Raw genomic sequence first — 21375 nt, forward strand, 5'->3', positions numbered from 1 at the left:
TAAAGACGAAAGACATACCAACAATGCATGGTATAATTTATATCAAATGTAAAGCTGGGGAGACAATAATATCATAACAAACATTCGATAACAAATAGACTAATAGAGGCAAGGTGGCTCGTATCACCGTGGCTTATAAAACACAGCCTTGCTCGCAGGCGAAGCAACACCAACTATCTCTGTAACAAATTTGCACGTTCAAACACAAACTAGCATTAGCGTTCAAAACTTGGGTACAACCGAATCATAACCCGACTGCAAAAAAAACTCACCGGCTTCGACGCTTTCATTGAGTAGAGCAGTTTCTTTTACGCCTCTACAAACTCTCCGCCATCTTCGGCAAGACCGTGTTTGTTTAAATGGGAAACACTCCCAGAGCGGAGGGAGCCAGCTTGTAGCAGGTCGACAGGACTTCTGGGTAATGTAGTCTTTCGCCGTGGCAAGCCGCACCGAACTGTTTGGCATGTTTTCGAAAATGGACTACACCTACACCAGGACTTTTAGCTGAGCAGTCATTGATTTCAATTTTTATTTATAGCCAGGCAGGAGAGGAGTTTTATACGATGTATTTATCATTCCAACAGAGTTTTGCATTATTGTATTATTAAATACATACTACAACTACATTTTTATTCACAAAATCGAAAGGTTTCTTAAAATTATTGAGCTGGACACAAATGGGCATTTTGAATTTATTTAATAGTAGCCCATACACATGCTTCTACTGAAGCAGAAAAAATAGTCTGCTCATATTAAAATATCTTTATGAGGGGACAGGATCACATGTGAATGGCAATATGGCAAGAATTAAGCAGGAATAAATATCATACATTTCAAAATGGTAATCCGTCAGTCATGATTTATTTACCCTAAGAAATTAAACTATTTCATGGCATGTCGCATTTTAGCCTTTTAGTATTTTGAAGTTGTTTCTGTTATAATTTGGCTGCCAACTCACATATATGCACAACATGTGCAGCCTGGTCTGTGGGAGCAAGTGTGGAGCCGCTATGGCCCCTGAGTAACCAGTGATGATGGAAGAAACTATCTCCATGGTGACTTCTCAGGCAAATGAAATTTTGAAAATGAAGAGGGACTGAGGGCCAAAGATGGAGTGAGAGCAGTAGAATCAGGGAACACGAGGAAGTCTAAACACAGTTCTCAATATGATTATTTTTTTATTGTTTTAAAGCTTTGAGGAGGCAAAACCATATGGATTTCTTACAGCATCTTCGGTTGGATAAAGTTCAGCAGCAGTTGCAGTATTTCATCTTATGCCACACATTCATAAGATTTACTCTAACTTAACTAGAAAGACTCATCTTCAGTCTTGCTTGTACAGCTTGTAAATATGCGTAGTAAATCATTAATACAATTTGTCCCAGAGACTGCATCCCCATTAATCGTTCAAATTGTTTGTTAGAGGACTCATGATAATCCATGAGATGATGAAACAAAAGTTTAAAACGCATTTCTTTTGTGTGTGTGTGTTTTAGGTCTGTTGGTAAGACCAAGAGATCCTCAATTACATTCCAAAAGAGGGGCCCTGTGGCCCTCTGTGTGAGCCCCTTCCCCCAACTAAACATGGCAAACTGGCCTCCCCCCTCAGTGAGTGTGAGACACTTTATCCCATCCCCCCTCCCTACTCGGTCCCTCTCCACTTTGAAAGGACAGGAGATAACAGTTTGAAAGGACAGGAGATAGCCCCATAATCATTAATGTATTCAGATTGGTTTACCTGCAAACAGCCAACAGCATGCCTTTCTTTGCCCCTAGCCCATCCCCATCCCCCACTTCTCAACACCACATTGATGCAATAAAGCACAAACACAGGGCGTCATACATTCATTATCAACCATAACTGATAACTCATTTTGAGATTTAATTTCCAAATTGCGTATATAGTCAGATAGAGTCTAGCCATTTAATCTTTGATAAAAATAAACAGCAGTTCATGAGCCATGATCTTGTGTGTCAAGAATTAAATCTAGTTTAAAGATTTGTAAAAAATAAAAAAATAAAAAAATGCACGTATCATCGGTTGTTTTTGTAATTTGATTTTGCTACATGATTTACAGATCAGCTGCCTAATGAATATGAAAATCAGATATGTGTACACTCAACTGTAAGACAAATGCAGTTGTTACTAGACACTGCAAAAGCAGTTACAATTTGATGTATCAACGAAATATAATCTATTGTTTAACTGCGGAAAATCTAAACAAAATAGCAATTATACTATGAAATGCAGTAGCCTTAATTATTCCAGTGTATACCTATCAAGTAGTGAGTCAAGAAAAACTTTTCAGGGTCAGTTCAGATAAATGCGCCGGCTTCGTGGAAAAACAAAAAGCCAAACAATACGGATAGGCTACTGGTGAATCAGGAAAAAAAAAAGATACGATTTATTTGAATAATTGACGTAATGAGAGAAAATGCGTCCTAAAACCTCAATTACAACCCGAGCTGAGTTGCTGCTAGTGAAACGCTAGCTAGGGCGCCATCTAGCGGCCTGAGAGGCTCGTTACCAGTGGTCCAAAAAAAAGGTCGACATGTTCGAGGTCACGGGTCACCGTCTGTTGTCTGGACACGAAAAGGTACATTGGACCTAAAATATGACACAAATAGGCTAAAAAAACATATAATGTCAAGAGACACTAGTATTTATTATTGGTAAAACCAAATATATTGATTCAATTCAGATAAATATAGCATGGAAAACTCATGGCCAATTGGTCATGCTAACTCCTAGCTAATTGATCATAACTTTAATTTTACGCATGTTCATTTTATCTGGAGAAAGATGTGGAAATTTGCTTTGTCCATAAAGTATCCTTATTATTGATAAAAATAAACCTAGAAAATGTTCATACAATGCTCCCACTTTATAATGTTTACATGTTTACACATTATTATAAGGCTAAACGCAACTAGCTAAAAAGGCTACTGAACAAGTCTTACTCAACTACTGTGCCAAGATTTATCTGTATGCTTCATGACTTCTTTTTGTCAAGGTACTCTTTAAGAAATTATAGTTATTAAGCGTTTTTGACACTGCGTTTACATGGACCAATTTAAATTACAATAGTCCTGACGTATGATAAAATCATACACAGTAACACTAAGTGTTGTTCACCTTGTAGTCTGCTGTTGGCCCTGTGATGTACACATTCACCATGTGTCTTTCACACACAATGTATATGTGCGTTCCCTGATTTTAGCTACAAACCTGGTCGGCTCTTTTGTCAATTCGGGCCTCATGGTTAAATTCATATTTATTTGGTGGTTGTTGACATGAATAGGTCTGAGAGTGAGTGGGTGTGGTATGCTGTGATAAAGTTTTCCCACTGGAGGTCAGTGTGATCTTTCGGACTGTGGAAGAAGGGGCCACAGTCAAGTGAATAATGGAGGCAGGTGATTTTCCAAAGTGGTTTATAGTACATCTAGCAAATTATCTTTTTTCCCTACGCAATAGCTTTATTTTTTTTATAAAACAATATAACCTGATATATCTTTCGTCGTTATACTCCTTTCCTCTTTTTGGGTATTCCGTATTCTGCAGTTGCATGATATTAGGACTTGTCCTATAAGCATATACATCTTCTTTACTTGAGCAAGGGAGAAAGGACATCTGAAGACAAACAAGGACTTTAAAAAGGATATAATTTATATAAATTTTGAGAGATGTGAATCAGGTCAACAAAATCTCTTTACTATCCACTACTTGGCGAAAAGTGCTAAGGAAGTGTAGTTTGCTTTCTACACATGTGCAAAGAATTTATTTTCAGTCATTTATAAACATTTACCTTTAATTTCACATAAATTACAAAGTTATAAACACTAACTCTGAATCGCTCTGTGATAGTGTTTTCCCCTCAGACATTAAGAGTACATTTCTTTCTTTTTAAAGAGACACATTGCGAGGCATGCATATAAATTCATGTTGCAAATGTCAACAAAGTCCTAAATTATTTATGACTTTGTGAAATATGTAAGAATAACTTTATCCCTCTTTAAAAAGGAGAATTTCCCATGAATAAGTCACTCTTAACAAATGCTAGAAATGGGAGTAAACTGCCTACAGTTAGTAATGCAAATGCAAAACATACATTTTCTTGTTAGTAATGCACTGTGTTTGAATCAACATGAACTGAAAGCCTTTTAAACAGGAACCACAGAGTTAACCGGTAGTGACACCACTTCATAGGCCAGTGCCAGGTGAGTCACATGACTGTAATTTAGTCTGCACCAAAACGTTTATAGGTCAAACAATCAGTGTACATTTGACTTAGTGCCTGCTTACCCTTCGGTCTTATTTATATAGTCGTTTCTTTATCTTTCCCATGATGTTTAGTTTAGCTTGAGGGTGGGAACTTGTAAGGCAGATTCCTTCTTAAGAACACACAGGCCTGTTCTTCATGCGTATAAATGCTGACTTCCCTTTACAGCTGCACCAAAGCTCTCCTCTACAGTGCGCTTATGAAACAACAACAGCCATATTCAGTCTTATCCTTAGCTGACATGTGTGCGTTCAGGGGCTGATTATTTTGATCCGGGCCTGGCTCTCCTTGCTCTGAGTACTGCATTTCAGCTTGCCTGTGCTAAACAAAAGACAAGCAGCCAGGAAATGCACTAACCAATCAGCAGCCTCCTTACATTTTGTCAGCACGCGGGGCCAATCTCAGAGTGGCTTTTATCAGAGCAGTGGAGTCGGACAGCTAGGAGAGCCGTGGCTGTGCTCTGAGCAGGGTGAGGGCTGACAGGGCTGTCCTCCATGTTTTAATAAGCACTGACATACCACACAGAGTTTTTAGCCATGCATCCACAGAGGTAAGCCTTATTTTCATTTTTTCACATATGCTACTTTGTTGACAAGGCACCAGCCACTGTATGTATGTGCCTGAGTAATAATACAGGTTTGTCTGACAGACTGGGGGAGGGGGAAGAATATTTATCACCCCACAGCATAGGAGTGCAGCTTGGAAGGAGAACATTGCATGGTACAGTTCAACACAGCTTCTGCTGGCTGGGTGGCTCTCTGGATATCTACAGTAGGTGGTCATGGATCAAGTTCAAGGTCAGTGTATGTTTATAGTACACTGACTGAGAAAGGCTGCTCTCTTCTGTGAAGTTCAGGAGAGTTTCTGTGGCTGTCCCTGGCCTGTTCTGTCAAGATGACAGGCCCGGTGAGGGAGCCAGGCAGGATGGGAGAGACAGGGAGCAGTGCAGAGGGTAGTCCCCAGAGGAATTAACAGATGGTAAACTGACAGCACAGCAAGATTAATTTAGGCCTCAAACTGGACTGAAATCAAGGCAGCATGGCCCTGGAGTTAATTGTTTGACAGACTAAAATAGCAGCGAGTATCGCGCTATCAATGCCTCAATTGACTAATTTTCCAACATTTAATCCGTCCACCCCAGAATGATGCTCTTTTTCAATTGAGAAATCAAACCTGCCTGTCTTTAAAAAAGCCTAAACCTGTAATTTGTGCAGCAGTTTGCTAAAATCTCAATAATCTGCTGACTAAATATGTTATAGCTGCTTTTTCATGTCAGTGCTGGAGGAATTGCCTGAGCCTAATAGTGTGCACTGCCTCCCAGTGTTGTTCTCTGCTGCCGAGTGTCAGCCATTTTAGAGAGCTTCCCCTTTCTGTCCCTCTGCTCCAAGCACACTGGGTATTTGTATGTTAGAGAGAAGGAAAGAAGAAGGGAAGGACTTCCTCTGAAAAGGCTCTACATAGAAACCTCATCCAGAGAGGCTTGAAAGCCTGTTTGAAGTCGACGAGGTTAGACTGAATTCTGTTTATATGTAGTGGTGTTGGTGTTGGTTGTCTGTGTGCATGGATCAGATATTTTTTTTACATTTAGTTAAACATTTTGATCTATTTTTGATAGTATATAGGTGTATATTATATATTTCAATTAGAATATGTCATATGTGTTTTTATTATTAGTGGATGACTGTTTAAAATATGACCAGGGGAACTGTGGCCTGGTTATAATGATGCACATGATGTTGCTTGACCAGGGTTCAGGAGCAGTCTGCATTGACTGAAACAGCAAATCCACCTCTCAGTGCTTTGTGAATGGTGCCTGGTAATGCGTTTAATCCCTTCATTCCACTACGGTGTGAGGATTGGTGCAGGCACTCTTCAATCTGCATTAGACGCACAGCCTATTTAGTTTGGTGTCTGTCGTTAAAGTTCCCCTCCGGGCATGGTGGAATATATATATAAAAAAATCCTCTGCTGGGAATAATGACGTCTCTCCTCTCTCATTAAAAACTATCCTTCAAGTCTTACGTACACAAGATGGCTCCCACTCCACTGACAATTCATTGTCACTGTGTATTCAGTGTGTGCTTCCAAGTTTTCCAATCACACCTTCAAACTAGTTTGGATATAACTAATCATGGCAGATGCACGCCCACAACAACGCTGATTTTAGCTGACTGCAGACAAGCTTTCCACTCTCAGCAGAGGAGTTTATCTTCTAGCATGAGTATATATCATTCTGCGCAGTGAAGGTCAAAAGTCCAAGGAAGCAACATCGATACAAACACATTAAGATGACCCCCTTCGATCATTGAAGACAATGGAGTCGACCTTGACATTCTGGCTTGGATGTGTTTCTGTTTTGGAGGACAGTTTTCGCCGTGTCCGTATCACTCTGTTTAGACATTTTGCATTGTTGTGATTCGTGTTTATTTTGATCATAGGTTACGTCATACTGCTCGTGCTCAGATTTCCAGGCAGATATTGATATGACAGTATATGCTGAAGAAGCATTAGCGAAAGAGGGAGAGAGGAGGTTGTGCCTTCCATGCCGTCTGGGAGGCCTGTGACATTTTCATCTTTTTGTCCACTATTCATGCCCATGCTGCATATCAGCATGCCGGGGCACATGATGAGCCACATGTGGTCCTGTACAGCAGATTTTACTGGTGCCGTGTGTACGTGCTGTGTGTGCAGTACGCGCAGTAGTCAGAGAGAAAGAGACAGAGAGAGAAAGAGACACAGGGAGAGACAGAGAGAGAGGGAGAGAGAGAGAGAGAGAGAGAGAGAGAGTGTGTGCCTTCAAAATGGATGCCATACACATACACAGGCTAGGAGCACAGCGAGAGAGGGAATCTGATCCACTCCCTGTCAAGCCTGCAGGGATGCATCTTACATGTCTGACAAAAGGCACACAGCCAGTGTATGTATGTCTCTATGGGGTTTTAAGGGAGTGAGGGACTTGGATTTCAGGAGTTTTTTAGTGACAGTCAGGATCAGTCCTCTCTGCATTGCAGCACTGTGGTTGAGGAGAGCGGGGAGAAGAGAGCCTGTGTGGAACACCGAGCCAAGCACCCAATCAGGTACCTCCGTGTGGTGCTCGAGCCAATCGGCAGCTTTCATCCGAGGTTAAAGATTGACAATTGCAGGAGAGAGCAGCAGGGAGAGAAGGCCTTCTGGGAAACCTGGACCCATCTTTTCCCTCATCCCCCAACGTCCTCAATAATTGATAAAGATTAAAGAATAAGCTGAAGAATCTGAGTGTGAATAAGGAAAAAGGTATGCTGTTAATTTCCTACATAGAGGCATGGCTGTTATTGTAATGGTGGGTGTGGAAAGGGATGTTTCAATAGGCTGTGTTGGATATTCTGTGGTCTTTGATTTAAAAAATGTGTTTTAGTCAAGATGGTCCGGATAGATTTTTGCTGTTGTTCCTGTCTCTCCTTCCCTTTGTGTGCTGTATTTCCTGGCTTGGGCAGGACAGGATGTTGTTGGGGTAAACTGTCTGAGGCTGTCCAGACAGGTTAGATGAGGAGGCCAGTAAAGCCATTTCACTCTTCTCTTGTTTGTGTCTGCAGATGTGCTGTGTGTCTGTATGTCATTTCATCCCTCTCTAGTGGTAGGGGGAGATGAAATGTGTGGGGGTTGGTGAGAAGGATGAACGAAATGGAAGCAGTGTTTTTGTTTCCACTGATTGAAAACAATACATTTAAATGGTGTTTTCCTCAAGTGTAAGTGTGAAATGAAAATGAGAACTGAAGTCCTCTGAACAGTGAGGCCATTGCATCTGCTGTGGCGTCAGAGAAAAATGGTAACAATGGAATCGACAACAGAGTGCCTGCCCACAAGGTGAATCATATTGGATTGATACTAAGAAAAACCTGTTGGACATCATGTTTAATAAAAGGGGTTTGCCGGCATATTGTGGCTTGTATTTCCCAACAGAAAACAGGCTGTGATTACATAGCCCATTATAATGGGTCGTTGGTTATTAGGTCACTTGATCAGTGAATGTAGCTTTTTGCTTAGTCTAGTTTCTACACTTGTTGGATGTCAGATACTTTAAACTAGAATGCTCTGTGTATCATTTTTACTTTTTACAGAGCTGTAGGCCAGTGGAGAAAGGTTGCCACTAGTTATAATAGGATAATTACACTACACATTCAGCTGCTGTTGCTCCAGGATTGGTTTGTTTTTGCTTTACTTGAGTTAAAGGAATGCACATGTTTGCACATGTTGTCTTTAAGCTCTTGATTCATGGTTTATGTGATATAATTCTTAGTACAACCAGCCTCCAAATAAGCTGGGGTTAAGAGAGGCTGTGTAAACTTGTAAATTAAAACGGAATGCTGTGGTCCGCAAATAATAAAACCTGTCGACAAAAGAATTGTTTTTGAAAAGTATACACTCATTCTGAACCAGATGCCAGCAATATGTGTCAAAAGAACATTGGGACAAAGCCATGTTGATCATCCCCTTTTTTATTTAACAGCACTTAATGTTTAAGAACTGAGGAGGCCAACTGGTGTGTAAAATGTTGTCCAATATTTGATCAGTGTAGGATTTCAGTTGCTTCAACGCCTTCACAATTTGTGGTCTCATGATGCACTCCATCTTTTCCGCAACCCAGTTATCACAAAAGCACATGCGTACCATCATGGATGATGATTTAAATGTTTTTATATAGTGCTTTTCTACCTGTTGGTACTCAAAGCGCTTTACAGTCACAGACGCATATATAATGAATCCTATAATGCCCCTACAATGAAAAATCCTCTATAGCTCAGAAGACACATTGTTGATAATCTCCAAAAAAATAATTTACATTTTTGATTATGACAGGACAGTTATCCACTTTGAGAAAGCAACAGTGTTCCTGGAGTTTGTTTACAAATGTTTTATTTTGATGGCAGAGTTTTAATTTGAATTTATAGATGGACTGCATTCAGTGACAGTGGTTTTTAGAAGTAATTCTGAGCCCATGCAGTAATTTCTATTACAGAAACACATTTGATTTTAAAGCGGTGCTGTCTGTTGCCATTCAGTATTGGTTTTCAGCCATGTCCCTGGCATCTAGAGATGGTAGATCTCTCCAGAGTCTATAGATCTTGTAGTATATCTTATAAATCATGTTAATAATGTCCACTGTAGCTACAATTCCAGAATTATTGTTCTTAAATTGGTTCTATTTGCCCACACAGTTTTCCAAATAGTGGTGAATCCTTCCCCATCATTACTTCTGAAAGATTCAGCCACTCTGAGATCCTCTTTTTGTACCCAGTAACTGACCAGTTGCCTATTCACCTTATTAGCTATGAGATGTTCCACCAGTGGTGTTTTGCCCCGTCCAAGCATTTTGAAACATGTTGCTGGCATCAAATTAAAATGAGCAAATACTCAAAAAAACCAAAACAATAACGTTTCCATTTTTTTTAAAAACCCAGTTGTATTTTTCTTCCAAGGCCTTGGAAGTTGCAAAAAAGTCTTGTCAAAAAGCATTCATCCCCTGTGTCTTAGGCTAGATGTTAGTATGAGGCAATTTGGAGGCTCTTTTTCAGTGTCTTATTTGTCTTCATGTAGTGCTGTCCCACACTAATTTCTTTTGGTTTAGAGTTATTGAACAAATGAAACCTTCAACAGGGGAGAATAACGGATATTTTTGTCAACGGCATATATTATTTTGAAATGAATCCTTGTTGAATAATGCAACCATTTACAGACACTGTTGAACTTAATCTTTCATATCTAGCCTTTAGGCACAACACTTTGCTAGAAATATGGGTTTAAAGATGTGTTTTCATTAATTTCTTTCTGAGGATTTATAAGGCTTTTATTCCCAACTGAGCAACCCAACTGTTATCAGTGTAAGAGGGAGCTTGTTGATAAAATGTACCATGTATCTTAATTGTAGGAGGATCAGGTGAATGAGAGGTAGGATAGATACATTTCTAGAGAAACACATTGTAGTCTACTCCTAACACCTAAAATGTGATCATTTAATCATCACTAATTTGACTCACAGCTGGTAGTCCTAAGAGAGATCAGGGTACTTTTAAAAAAGAGGTTTATTAATGAACAGTGAGCCTCAACAGTTTCTTGAATGTTACATTTGCTAGCATTACTGATTCAATCACTCAATCTTCACTTGTCCATCAAGGGTAGTTGACCTGATAACGGTGTTCTAGCATGCACAGAAAACACAATGTTCATCTTATACCATAGTGCTTTCCCTGTTTTTAACTTAATGATAATAAATAATAGACGAAGACCATGCTCTTTTGTACATCAGTGTGACAGAAGAAGAGGAAAAAACTGAAAAACAGACAGAAGATATGGAGATCTCAACACGATCCAAAGGTAAAAACATACTACAGTACAAAGGTTTGCTTATAGATACTGTAGGTTGGCAAATATACAGTATATGTTTTCACCTGTAGCATTTCCTTGTCATATTTAAAATGGTTTTGTTTTGATTGGTTTAATGGCATGTATCAGGTATACTGTTTTATAATGCTGTCTCCTCTCAGTGGTGCAAGTACAGGAAAACTCTGGTGTGTCATTTGCGGTAGTTTTTCCTGCATTAAGGAATTCAGTGGTGTGTCCTCTCTGTAATTTTTTATTTTTGGCTGCAGTTTCAGACACGGGGCCAACTGAGCGGACGGCCCCAAAGCGAAGAATGCCCAGTCCTTCTCACTCATCCAATGGCCACTCCTCTGCTGAGACTTCACCATACCCAGTGAAGAAGAAGAAAAAACCTGGTGCTGTTAGCAGCAGCAAAGACCAGGTACTGGTCAACTCACAGTGTAAAATTCAAACAAAAGGTTCACTCTGGTCACGCCATCCAATTATAGACCTATTATTGCAAGTGGGACTAATATTTAGTCTTAGACTAACACATATGGTGAAACTGACGAATATATTCTTCGTCTTTCATCAAAAAGTCAAGTTTCTTTTATTACTGCAGTGGCACTGATGTGGAAAGTTTTGGTTTAACTTTCAGTCTAGTAAAGGATATCCCTTCTGATGCATCGAGATTGTACTTTGGGTCTCATTCCATAAGATCCTGTAGCTGGAGTCATTGTGTTTTTGGGTTGTCTACATGTATGTCTCTACAGCCCATTCTTGTGAACACGATATCTCAGAAACACCTCAAGGGAATTATTTCTAATTTAGTACAAACATCCACTTGGACTCAAGGACGAAGTGTTTAGGGCTGAGTTTGGGGCTCAGACGTCAACAATAAGGTCACTGTGCCATCATAAAATGTGTTTCTTGCCAAAAAAAGTCATCAAGGACATAGTATATCTAAACAAAAACAAAGCTAAAACAAAAGGCAACTGGACACATAACTTGTTGAGTGTCCTTGGAGATACTTCACTACTCATCCAAGTAGCCTTTTCAGCTCTAAAAGACTGGTGGGGAGTTTAGGCTTTTAATAAGAACATCTGAGGGTGGTGGACCCTTTTTACAGTATAAACTATTTCATTATGTGCCTTTCTTCACTTCTTTTATATTATATGAATGAGTCTGGACAAACGTGGATGTAATCTGACCTGTTGGTGAAGGCGTACTGTTACGATGTAGTAGTCCCATTGTTTTCTGAGTTGTGCTTGCTGTGTTTATTGTTAAGTGCTGTGAACACTTACTTGTCCTTGTAGGACAAGTAAGGTCATGGTCAAACATTATCAGTTTCAGTATCAGTTGAAAATGAACTTGCTTTTATGTTATTATTCAAATAGCTGCATATACAGTACAGTAGAAAAAATATAAAAAAATAAATCCTACTTTTGACAATAGAAGCACGATAAACATATTTTGCTGTAGAGAAGAAGTGTTTGGTTGTGATCAACAGCTCAAGTTCTGTCAATATTTTATGGCCTGTATTTACTCATGCTAGGGCTGCTGAGCATGAAAGCTCTTTAGCAGGAACGCCCTGCTCCATATCGCACACACATTACACACATACACACCCCCTCCTGCCCTTGAAATTAACCAGAGTTACACGGTCTGCTGTGTGGTTGGGGCCAAGGAATATTGTGTATTTAATGATATTGCTAAATTGACTTCAGTGGCTTCATGCATTCCTGTGTGCGAATGAGGAAGAAATATTTCTTACCTTTTTGGAGACTTGAGCTCAGAACGGTTGTGCTTTCCAGTAGCTGAGACAGGACATATTTTATCACAGATGAAATTCTTTGGACTTTGATGAACGCTGTGTGATTCACTGTTAATTCCAGCTCTCTGTTTAATTCCTTCAGGGGTTAAATGTTGTGATAACACACACTAGACCATACGTTACTGTGTGTTTTCACCACTGAACTCCAATTATTGAGGATCCTACTACCGTGTTATGTCACTGTTTTTTACAGTGTGGTGTTTAGGATTATCATATACATGTGGACTTATACTTCAACTATATACTCAAAAGTCAAGTATAATATACTCAACTACCAAGTAGTTAGCTCTGGCAAAAAGCGTATCTGTAATTGGAGCAAATGCTTTTATAGATGACAGTATAGAAGACTGTATCGTGGTAAAAGTTCTCTGCAGCCTAAATAAAAACATATGTGATTAATTGGGGATCATGATTTAGCTTGCATTTGTGATGTGCATGCGTAGCTTGCTCTGTGCTTAAAACAGTTTACACATGCATAATTCATTAATGATAGTACAATTCACTTTACCTTTGGAAACAATTACTTGTCATTTTTCCCTATTTAATCAAGGCTGATTGGTGGTTGTTATGTTATAAAACACAGACTGACAAGTTACATGTATGAATACCAAGATCAATTGTTGTTGTTTTTTTTTGTAATTTCCATCACACTGAATTTTGAAAATGTAATGTTGGCTTTTGACTCTCAGTGGGTCACCCATCAAGCAGCAGTAAATGTCCAAGCTCGGAGAAGTCTGTGTTTTGGAAGGTAACTCTTGTGTGCTTTTTGTTGGTGCTTTGCATGTCTGCTTGGCTTTCCTAATCTCAGTCCTGATTTTGACCTTCCCCGACCTTGTGTTTCTTTTGCCTGCATTTCAGTCAGAACTAAGACATGGTCCCTTTTACTATGTGAAGCAACCAGCACTCACCACAGACCCTGTTGATGTTGTACCGCAGGACGGCAGGAATGACTTCTACTGCTGGCTGTGCCACCGCGAGGGCCAGGTGCTCTGCTGTGAGCTCTGCCCCAGGGTGTACCACGCCAAGTGTCTCAAACTACCAGCCGAGCCCGAGGGCGACTGGTTCTGTCCGGAGTGTGAGGTACTCACCAAAGAATGGACATAGTATATTATTGATGTAAACCATACTTAGAGCCCTTCATGAAAACCTACAGTAATATTTAATAAAAAAAAAAAATTATAGTGAAGGACCTAACAGTAAGTATGGACATTAATGTCCAACACATGTTGAGCCTCGATGTGTTCTGTACTTTAACAAGATATAAACAAAGTGTTTATTTCCTTTTGATGTCTTTTAGAAAATAACAGTTGCCGAATGTATAGAGACTCAGAGCAAAGCCATGATGATGCTAACTATAGACCAGCTATCTTACCTACTAAAGTTTGCCCTGCAGAAGATGAAACAGCCAGGTGTAAGTATTCTGTAACCTCTGTCTTTCTAAGGAAGTTTTGCTACCAAACTGATAACACTGTGTTGAGGCAGACAGCCTTTTTAAAGATGGGGTACTCTGCTTGTTCTCATTTTAATTTCTTTTCTAATTGTACGTTCTGATATATCTCCTGAATACTGGCATGCGTTCTTTTCTGGCCAGTCCTGATTTTTAGATTGCTGACGCAGCCAAAAGTATTCCCATCAGTCGTGCCAGATATTAAGATCTGCACCCTGAAGTACTTACCTGTTCACATATCAGCATGATATAATATTGAGTTGCATGTGAAAATAATTTCAAGTAACAGAACTAACAATCAGAGTCACTGTATTATAATGGGCCTGTCATGGCTGGAAACCATGAAAGGAAACATACTAGCTGGTGGTGAGGATACAGCTGCCCCTCTCACTCTCTTTCAGGATCATCCCCGCTTGTCATCTCGCTCCCCCCATGCAGCTTCCACGCAGAGAAAGACTTTTAATTGGGTAATCAATTACACCACTAACAAGACCCCGTCATGATTTCTTCCTCCACTAGTTTTCCTCCTTTTGTTTGAAGCGGCTTTTAGAGTTTTTAGTAATAGCATGGTGGTAGCATGTTGATGTGCGGGAAAGGGGACAGTTGTGTAGTGAGTTCAGCCTTAGAGTTCATTTACCTTCACTTTCTCTTATGCTGCGTCAATTTTATAGACTGAACCCTTCCAGAAACCTGTGTCTCTTGAACAGCACCCCGATTATGCAGAGTATATTTTTCATCCAATGGATCTTTGCACGCTGGAGAAGGTAAAATGCTCACACATTTATTTGATGCACTTTAGTGTTAAAAAGTTAATCCGTTTGTCGGTTGAGCATGCTTTCTCTTTGCACTACAGAACATCAAAAAGAAAATGTATGGCTGCACAGAGGCGTTTCTGGCGGATGTGAAATGGATTTTGCACAACTGTATTATATACAATGGAGGTATGTATCTTATTGGAGGAGCCATAATAAAGAATATAGACTCAAACACATACATACTCTAGAAGATCTGTAAGATAACTGAAATTAATATTAGCAATAATGTGTAATTTTTTAAATACAAGTCCACTGAATTAAAAATAAATTAAACAAAAAGGGTTATAATGGGTTGCAGGTATATAAATTGTTTAATATGCATGTACATCCTTTTTCCAGGCAATCACAAACTCACAGCTACAGCTAAAGTGATAGTAAAGATCTGTGAACATGAGGTAAATGTGCAGTTTGGATCAACTTTCAGTATGGTTGACACTAGACCCGACAACTGAAACTTACTTTGTATGTCTTTTTTATTTGCAGATGAATGAGATTGAAGTTTGCCCTGAGTGTTATCTGTCTGCTTGCCAAAAGAGAGACAACTGGTTCTGTGAACCTTGCGTAAGCTAGCCAAGTTACCTGAAGTTTCTGTTGATGATGCCATCAGATTGTTTGCCCGCTCAAATGTAGATCACTAGAATGCAACTCTGTAGTTCCAGTGTCTTACTGTATGTCTGCAGAGTAACCCGCACCCTCTGGTGTGGGCCAAACTGAAAGGATTCCCATTCTGGCCTGCTAAGGCTCTGCGGGACAAAGATGGACAGGTGGACGCCCGCTTCTTTGGTCAGCATGACAGGTATCAAAACTTTGGTTTGCTTCTGGTACTTGGACATTGAGCCAAATATCAGACTGTGTTTAAACACACGAGACATTATGTTGTTCATCTTTACCTTTCAGAGCTTGGGTTCCTTTAAACAACTGCTACCTCATGTCCAAAGAGATTCCATTCTCTGTGAAAAAGACCAAAAGCATCTTCAACAGTGCCATGCAAGAGATGGAGGTCTATGTGGAGAATATGAGGAAGAAGTTTGGAGTATTTAATTATGCCCCCTTCAGGACACCCTACACCCCTGACAATAACTTCCAGATGCTGCTGGATCCATCCGACCCCTCATCCACTCTCATCAAACCTGAGAAACAGGAGAAGATCAAGCTGAGCTTCGATATGACTGCATCACCCAAGATCCCATTGACCAGAACCATGTTGCCTGGGTCTGGAGTAGGAGGGAACACAGCGGGGCGGCGACTCCCTCTCACTGATATGCCTCGCTCCCCAATGAGCACCAACTCCTCTGCTCATACAGGTTCAGATGGGGAACAGGAAACGGCGGAGAAGTCCCAGGCTAAAGCAGCAAACAGCCAATATAGTGCAGGAGAAGAGTCAATGGACTGTACAGGTATTTAACCAAGTGCATTTTAGCGTGTTAGTAAAGTCGGTTAAGACCACTTATGAGGTGATTGTGATTATTATATAAACCAATATTTTATTGTCTACAACAGTACGACAACTGTGCCCAGATACATTATTCTCTTGGTTTGTACATCTGTTCAGCCCATTCTGTTAATGAGATGTTTCAGCAACACCTCGAGGAAATTTCTTTAAATATTGCACAAATTATTTTTTATCCCATGATGCATATTTCTGGCCATAACTCAAAGAATCACCCTCTAATCATATAAACATTTCACACAACTGTCTAATTGGGTGAAATGATCAAGAGCTGAAAATGTATATTATATACAGTATATTATAAATATGAATGTAAATTGTAATCAATGGAGTTACATGAGGCAGTAATTCTACTTACACTTTATAATGCTGCTTTATATACATATCTGTTTTTACAGCCTCACCTGCCCATCCTCGACCTTGTCCTGCCGGCACTTCCTTGGATAGTCCTAAACCGTTCCACTCTCAGGCTCCTGCCGTCCCCAAGCAGGAGAAAACACCACCGACAGGGAGCATTCTGAACCTAAATCTAGGTGAATCTTTTCTCATAGGAAGAAATTGTAATGCCCATGTAATTTCCTGTGTGTAAATACAGGACACTGCTACAGTACATTGTAAAATAAGATCTGTCTTCTCTGGTGCTGGTATTAATAAATTCTGGCATCCTTGCATATCTCCCCAGATCGGAGTAAAGCAGAAATGGACCTAAAGGAACTAAGTGAAACTGTTCAGCAGAAACAAGGAGCCACACCAGTCCTCACCTCCCCAAAAAGACAGATCAAGAGCCGTTTCCAGCTGAACTTGGACAAAACCATTGAAAGCTGCAAGGCTCAGCTAGGTCAGTACAGATAACACAAAATGTGTGTGTGTGTGTAAATTGACATTGTCATTACTGAAAATGTATTTAACTGAGCACACCATAGGAATGTGGCTTTAATAAGAGGTGTATTCTGATCAGATATTTGGCGCCTTGTTCTTTGTTTTGCAGGTATTGATGAGATATCTGTGGATGTGTATAAAGGTGTCGAACACAGTGACTCAGAAGACTCAGATAAATCTGACTCCAGTGACAGTGAGTATGCCAGTGATGAGGAGCAAAAGACCAAGGATGGCCAAGACACAGAACCTAATGAGGAGCCCCAGAAAGAGTCAACCAAAACTAAAGTCAAAGACCAACCTCCCTTAAGCCAAGAAGAGGAAGGTAAAGCCGATGTGCCTGTCACATCGGAACCTACAGCGGGCCATGCTAGTGCAACCTTATCTGATGCTCCTACTAAAGAGAAAATAAGCACGGATTTGGAAAAAGAGAGTCCAGAGAAGAACAAAGACCCTCCAGAATCATCTACTCCCAAAGAAAAGTCTCAAATGAAACAAGAGACAAAGCAGACTTTGCCAGTGGAGGACTCTGACTCAGAGAGGGAGCTGGTTATTGACCTCGGAGAGGAACAAGGTGGCAGGGACAGAAAAAGGAACAGAAAAGATGGCACCAAAGAGTCAACTGCTGGTAAACCTGATGGTGAGATTTATACTTCATCTGCTGATTCCCTGAGAAATAAACATTGAATTTAAAGTGAAGTCATCAGTAACTTTGTAAACAGTGAATAATTCATGTGTTTTTGTCTTGTAGGCAAAGCTCTGACCACATTAACACTTGCATCTCAAAATAGCACAGCCCCTTCCACACCCTCCAGTGTTTCCACGCAGTCCCCTGTGGCCATTCCTGTCACCATGGTCTCCTTCACTGCTCCATCTCCTGCGACCATTAGCCTTGCATCTGTGTCCAGTGCCACCGCAACAGCCCCCTCTTCCTCCTCAGCCTCCACAACACCAGCTTTGAAGAAACAGCGCCCTCTGCTGCCCAGAGAGACAGTGCCAGTGGTGCAGAGAGCTGTGGTGTGGAATCCCACTGCCAAGTTTCAGACCTCCTCTCAGAAGTGGCACATGCAGAAAGTGCAGCGTCAGCAACAAAACCAGCAATCTGTGGCAACCACTCAAACGCAGGCATCGTCACCCAGACACGGCCAGGCTCAAGTGCTGACCCAGACACAAGCTGTTGCAAATGGCTCTGCCGCTGTCTCCTCATCATCAGCACAGCAGTCTTCACAAAACACACGCTATCAGACCAGACAGGCTGTTAAAGGTAAATAGCATGGGTTTTGTCACCAGATTAACAGTTTTCAAGTATGAATTCATACCACGTACAGCAGGGTTATTCAATTCAAATTCAAACAGGTCTACTAAGAGAAAATTCCCTCAAGCAAAAGTCTGGAACAACTCCAGCTTCCTCCCACCATCCAAAGACATGCTCGTTAGGTTCATTGGTGCTTCTAAATTGGCCGTAGGTGTGCATGTGAGTGTGAATGGTTGTCTGTCTCTGTGTTAGCCCTGTGATAGACTGGAGACCTGTCCAGCGTGTACCCCGCCTCTCGCCCAATGACAGCTGGGATAGGCTCCAGCACCCCGCGCGATGAATGAAAAGTCTGGAACATCATATCTAACCTGCGTTACTGTTCCTTCCCATATACATGTATTTATGTAACCAAACAGTGTAAACAGCATGTACCTGTAGTCAAAACAAAGAAGTGCAATTCAATAATGTTCTAACAATATTTATTTTCAGTTTCACATGGAACTGCAACGATTATAAATGATAAAAATCATTCCAAGGGAAATGAGGGCTACATTTAAAAATTAAAATACTTAACAGCCTCCCTCTCATATCCTATTCCCTCGACTTTCTCTTCCTCAGTGAGAGCAGTGAGCGTTTGCTTGGCCTGCTTAGATTTCCAACTTTATTGTTTCTTGTCTCGTCCCTCCCCAGCGTTTGTGTATCTCACTCACTCAAGTCACAATGCTTGTCGGAATGTACAGATTCTATTGGCCGAGTCGCATCACGTGAGATTATTGGTTTGGGAGACTTCTGGTGGTCAAACCGTAAAGGCAACAAAACTGAGCTGGTTAAAACAAAAACTCCCCATCAAAATGCTCAATCATTGAACAGTTATAGGTCTAGGTCGGTGTCTGGGTCTGAACCCGGACCATGGTCTACCTATTAGTGAACTTGGCTCTATAGTAACAAATATGCTTACTAAATATTGCACCACCTGTTTGTCAAAAATAAATAAAGAGTGTTTTCCATTCTAGCTGTACAACAAAAAGACACTCCACTCAGCACGTCCACATCGACTGTCACCCTGGTATCCAGCAGCCCAGCTTCTGTTGCCATGATGGCTGCATCGAGTTTAGGCACAGCCACTGCATCATCATCCGTTGCAACAGACCTGTATATCCCCACTGCCTCAGCAGATGTAGCTGCCGACATTGCCAAGTACACAAATAAAGTTAGTATAAGTTTTTTTCCTTGATATTTCCTTTATAATGGACTGAATCCACTGACTTTACATTGACTGATCACTCCCTGGCAAGCCCCATGAGCAATTTGTTTTATTTCTCTCCATGGGCAAACATTTCTGGTGTTAAGTACACTGGGATACATCCGTTTCTGATAGCTTTAGAGCTACACATTTTGACTGCTGCATTGAATGGAACTTGAAGATTACAAAGGACCAAGTTTATGTTCTACAACTATGAAGTATTTTTTCTCTAATGACACAACATAATAAAACCGTTTTTTTTTTTTTTCCTTTCAGATAATGGATGCAATCAAAGGTACGATGACTGAAATCTACAATGACCTTTCTAAGAGTAATTCAGGAAATACAATAGCAGAGGTAAGTATTTACTCTCGGCTCTCTAGAGAACAGACCTCACAGTGGCTTTACATGTGACGGTGTTCTTCTGCTTATATGCCTGCCGTTTTTTTTCTGACAGATAAGACGTCTGAGAATTGAGATAGAAAAACTACAGTGGTTGCATCAACAAGAGCTGTCCGAAATGAAGCACAATCTTGGTGAGACTATGTTAATCGTTTACTAACCACACAATTTTCCTTCCTAAAACTGTGCAATTCGTTCTACTTGACCATGTTTGTGTTCCTCAATCTAGAGCTAACGATGGCAGAGATGAGACAAAGTCTGGAGCAGGAGAGAGAGAGGTTAGTGACGGAGGTGAAGAAGCAGATGGAGTTGGAGAAGCAGCAGGCAGTGGATGAGACAAAGAAGAAGCAGTGGTGTGCTAACTGCAGGAAAGAGGCCATCTTCTACTGCTGCTGGAACACCAGCTACTGTGATTATCCTTGTCAACAAGCCCACTGGCCAGAACACATGAAGTCCTGCACTCAGTCAGGTAATAGAATGTGCCAGCATCAACAAGCTGTTGATGACATTTACAAAAACAGAGTATTGTTTTTTTCTTTATCCAGGTTCTTAACCCTGTCTGCAAGTCTGCAGTCCTTTGCTTGCCTTTATAATCAGAATCCTCTTTTTATCAATGTAATGTATTTTGTCACATTTGTTCTATTTGTAGCCTCTGCACCACAGCAAGAACCCGAGGCTGAGCCAACAGCAGACCTCCCAAACAAAAGTTTAGGGCAGGCTAGCAGTGGCCCAAACTCTCTCAGAGACCCGCCAGTCTCTGCACCATCAGAAAAAGACTGTGAGACGGAGAAGAGCACTGACAATGTTGCTGTCACTTTGTCATAACCAAGCTACTTGAAAATGTAAATGTATAGATTGTTTTTTTTTTCCACTGCAAAGAAATGTCAATGTAAATTGTTTGTTCAAGAGCCTGTTATGAATATATAATTCAAATTCTGTTCATTTATTATATTTGTTTCAGTGCTCGCATACTGCCCCCAGTGCACTGTGGTGTAAAACTCGGCTGACAGCATATACAGAAGTAGTAACCACTAGAGGGAGGCAGTTTAAAAAAACAGAGACTGTATACTCATGCACACTTTTGCAGGTCCTATACAGAGAGCTGTCAGAATAAAGATCTTACGAGCATGCTTGAGTGTCACAAAACATTCACATAGTGTAATGGACAACAGTAAAACTGTTTACAACTGCAAAAATGTAACCCATGTTAAAGGACCATCTCAGCTGTAGCTTAGAGGACTGCTGACAGAAATGTCTGTAAATTACTTATTTTGTATTCTGTGTTAATTTATTTGTTATTAAAATGTTGCCTGCTGTATACCGTAAGGAGAAGAACAAATACACACATTTTAACCAAGCTGTTTCTATGGCCACACTGGAGTCTAATTTAACAGGGCTATGTCTTGGCAAATTGGCAGCTTCACAACTGCAATCTCT

At 40.5% G+C, this 21375-nt stretch overlaps 2 protein-coding genes across 8 annotated transcripts in view; one reads left to right on the plus strand and one right to left on the minus strand.

The window, feature by feature from the left end:
• The window catches only part of ncoa3 (nuclear receptor coactivator 3), a 29485-nt gene extending 28879 nt beyond the window's left edge, over positions 1 to 606 (minus strand). For all 5 annotated transcript variants that reach the window (XM_084543549.1, XM_084543548.1, XM_084543547.1 and 2 more), the window contains exon 1: positions 273 to 606. The gene's annotated coding sequence lies outside the window, so the exon portion shown is untranslated. The remainder of the gene's footprint in view (positions 1 to 272) is intronic.
• A 4159-nt stretch (positions 607 to 4765) lies between these two features.
• zmynd8 (zinc finger, MYND-type containing 8) lies at positions 4766 to 21264 on the plus strand. Of its 3 annotated transcripts, none has more exons than XM_084543553.1 (21): positions 4766 to 4830; positions 10564 to 10631; positions 10907 to 11058; positions 13309 to 13530; positions 13748 to 13861; positions 14299 to 14364; positions 14569 to 14661; positions 14751 to 14838; positions 15052 to 15107; positions 15196 to 15273; positions 15393 to 15508; positions 15610 to 16109; positions 16561 to 16695; positions 16845 to 17000; positions 17151 to 17678; positions 17790 to 18302; positions 19307 to 19503; positions 19813 to 19893; positions 19994 to 20072; positions 20168 to 20407; positions 20588 to 21264. In XM_084543553.1, the coding sequence occupies exons 1-21, from the start codon at positions 4817 to 4819 to the stop codon at positions 20761 to 20763; spliced, it is 3672 nt and encodes a 1223-aa protein (XP_084399679.1). In that variant the 5' UTR covers positions 4766 to 4816; the 3' UTR covers positions 20764 to 21264. The 3 variants fall into 3 exon arrangements, with proteins under 3 accessions (XP_084399679.1, XP_084399678.1, XP_084399680.1); XM_084543552.1 differs by lacking the exon at positions 4766 to 4830 and adding an exon at positions 4893 to 5077; XM_084543554.1 differs by lacking the exon at positions 4766 to 4830 and adding an exon at positions 6014 to 7553.
• The last annotated feature ends 111 nt before the right edge of the window (positions 21265 to 21375 follow it).

Source organism: Chelon labrosus (assembly GCF_963514085.1).
Source record: "Chelon labrosus genome assembly, chromosome: 4".
NCBI lineage: Eukaryota > Metazoa > Chordata > Actinopteri > Mugiliformes > Mugilidae > Chelon > Chelon labrosus.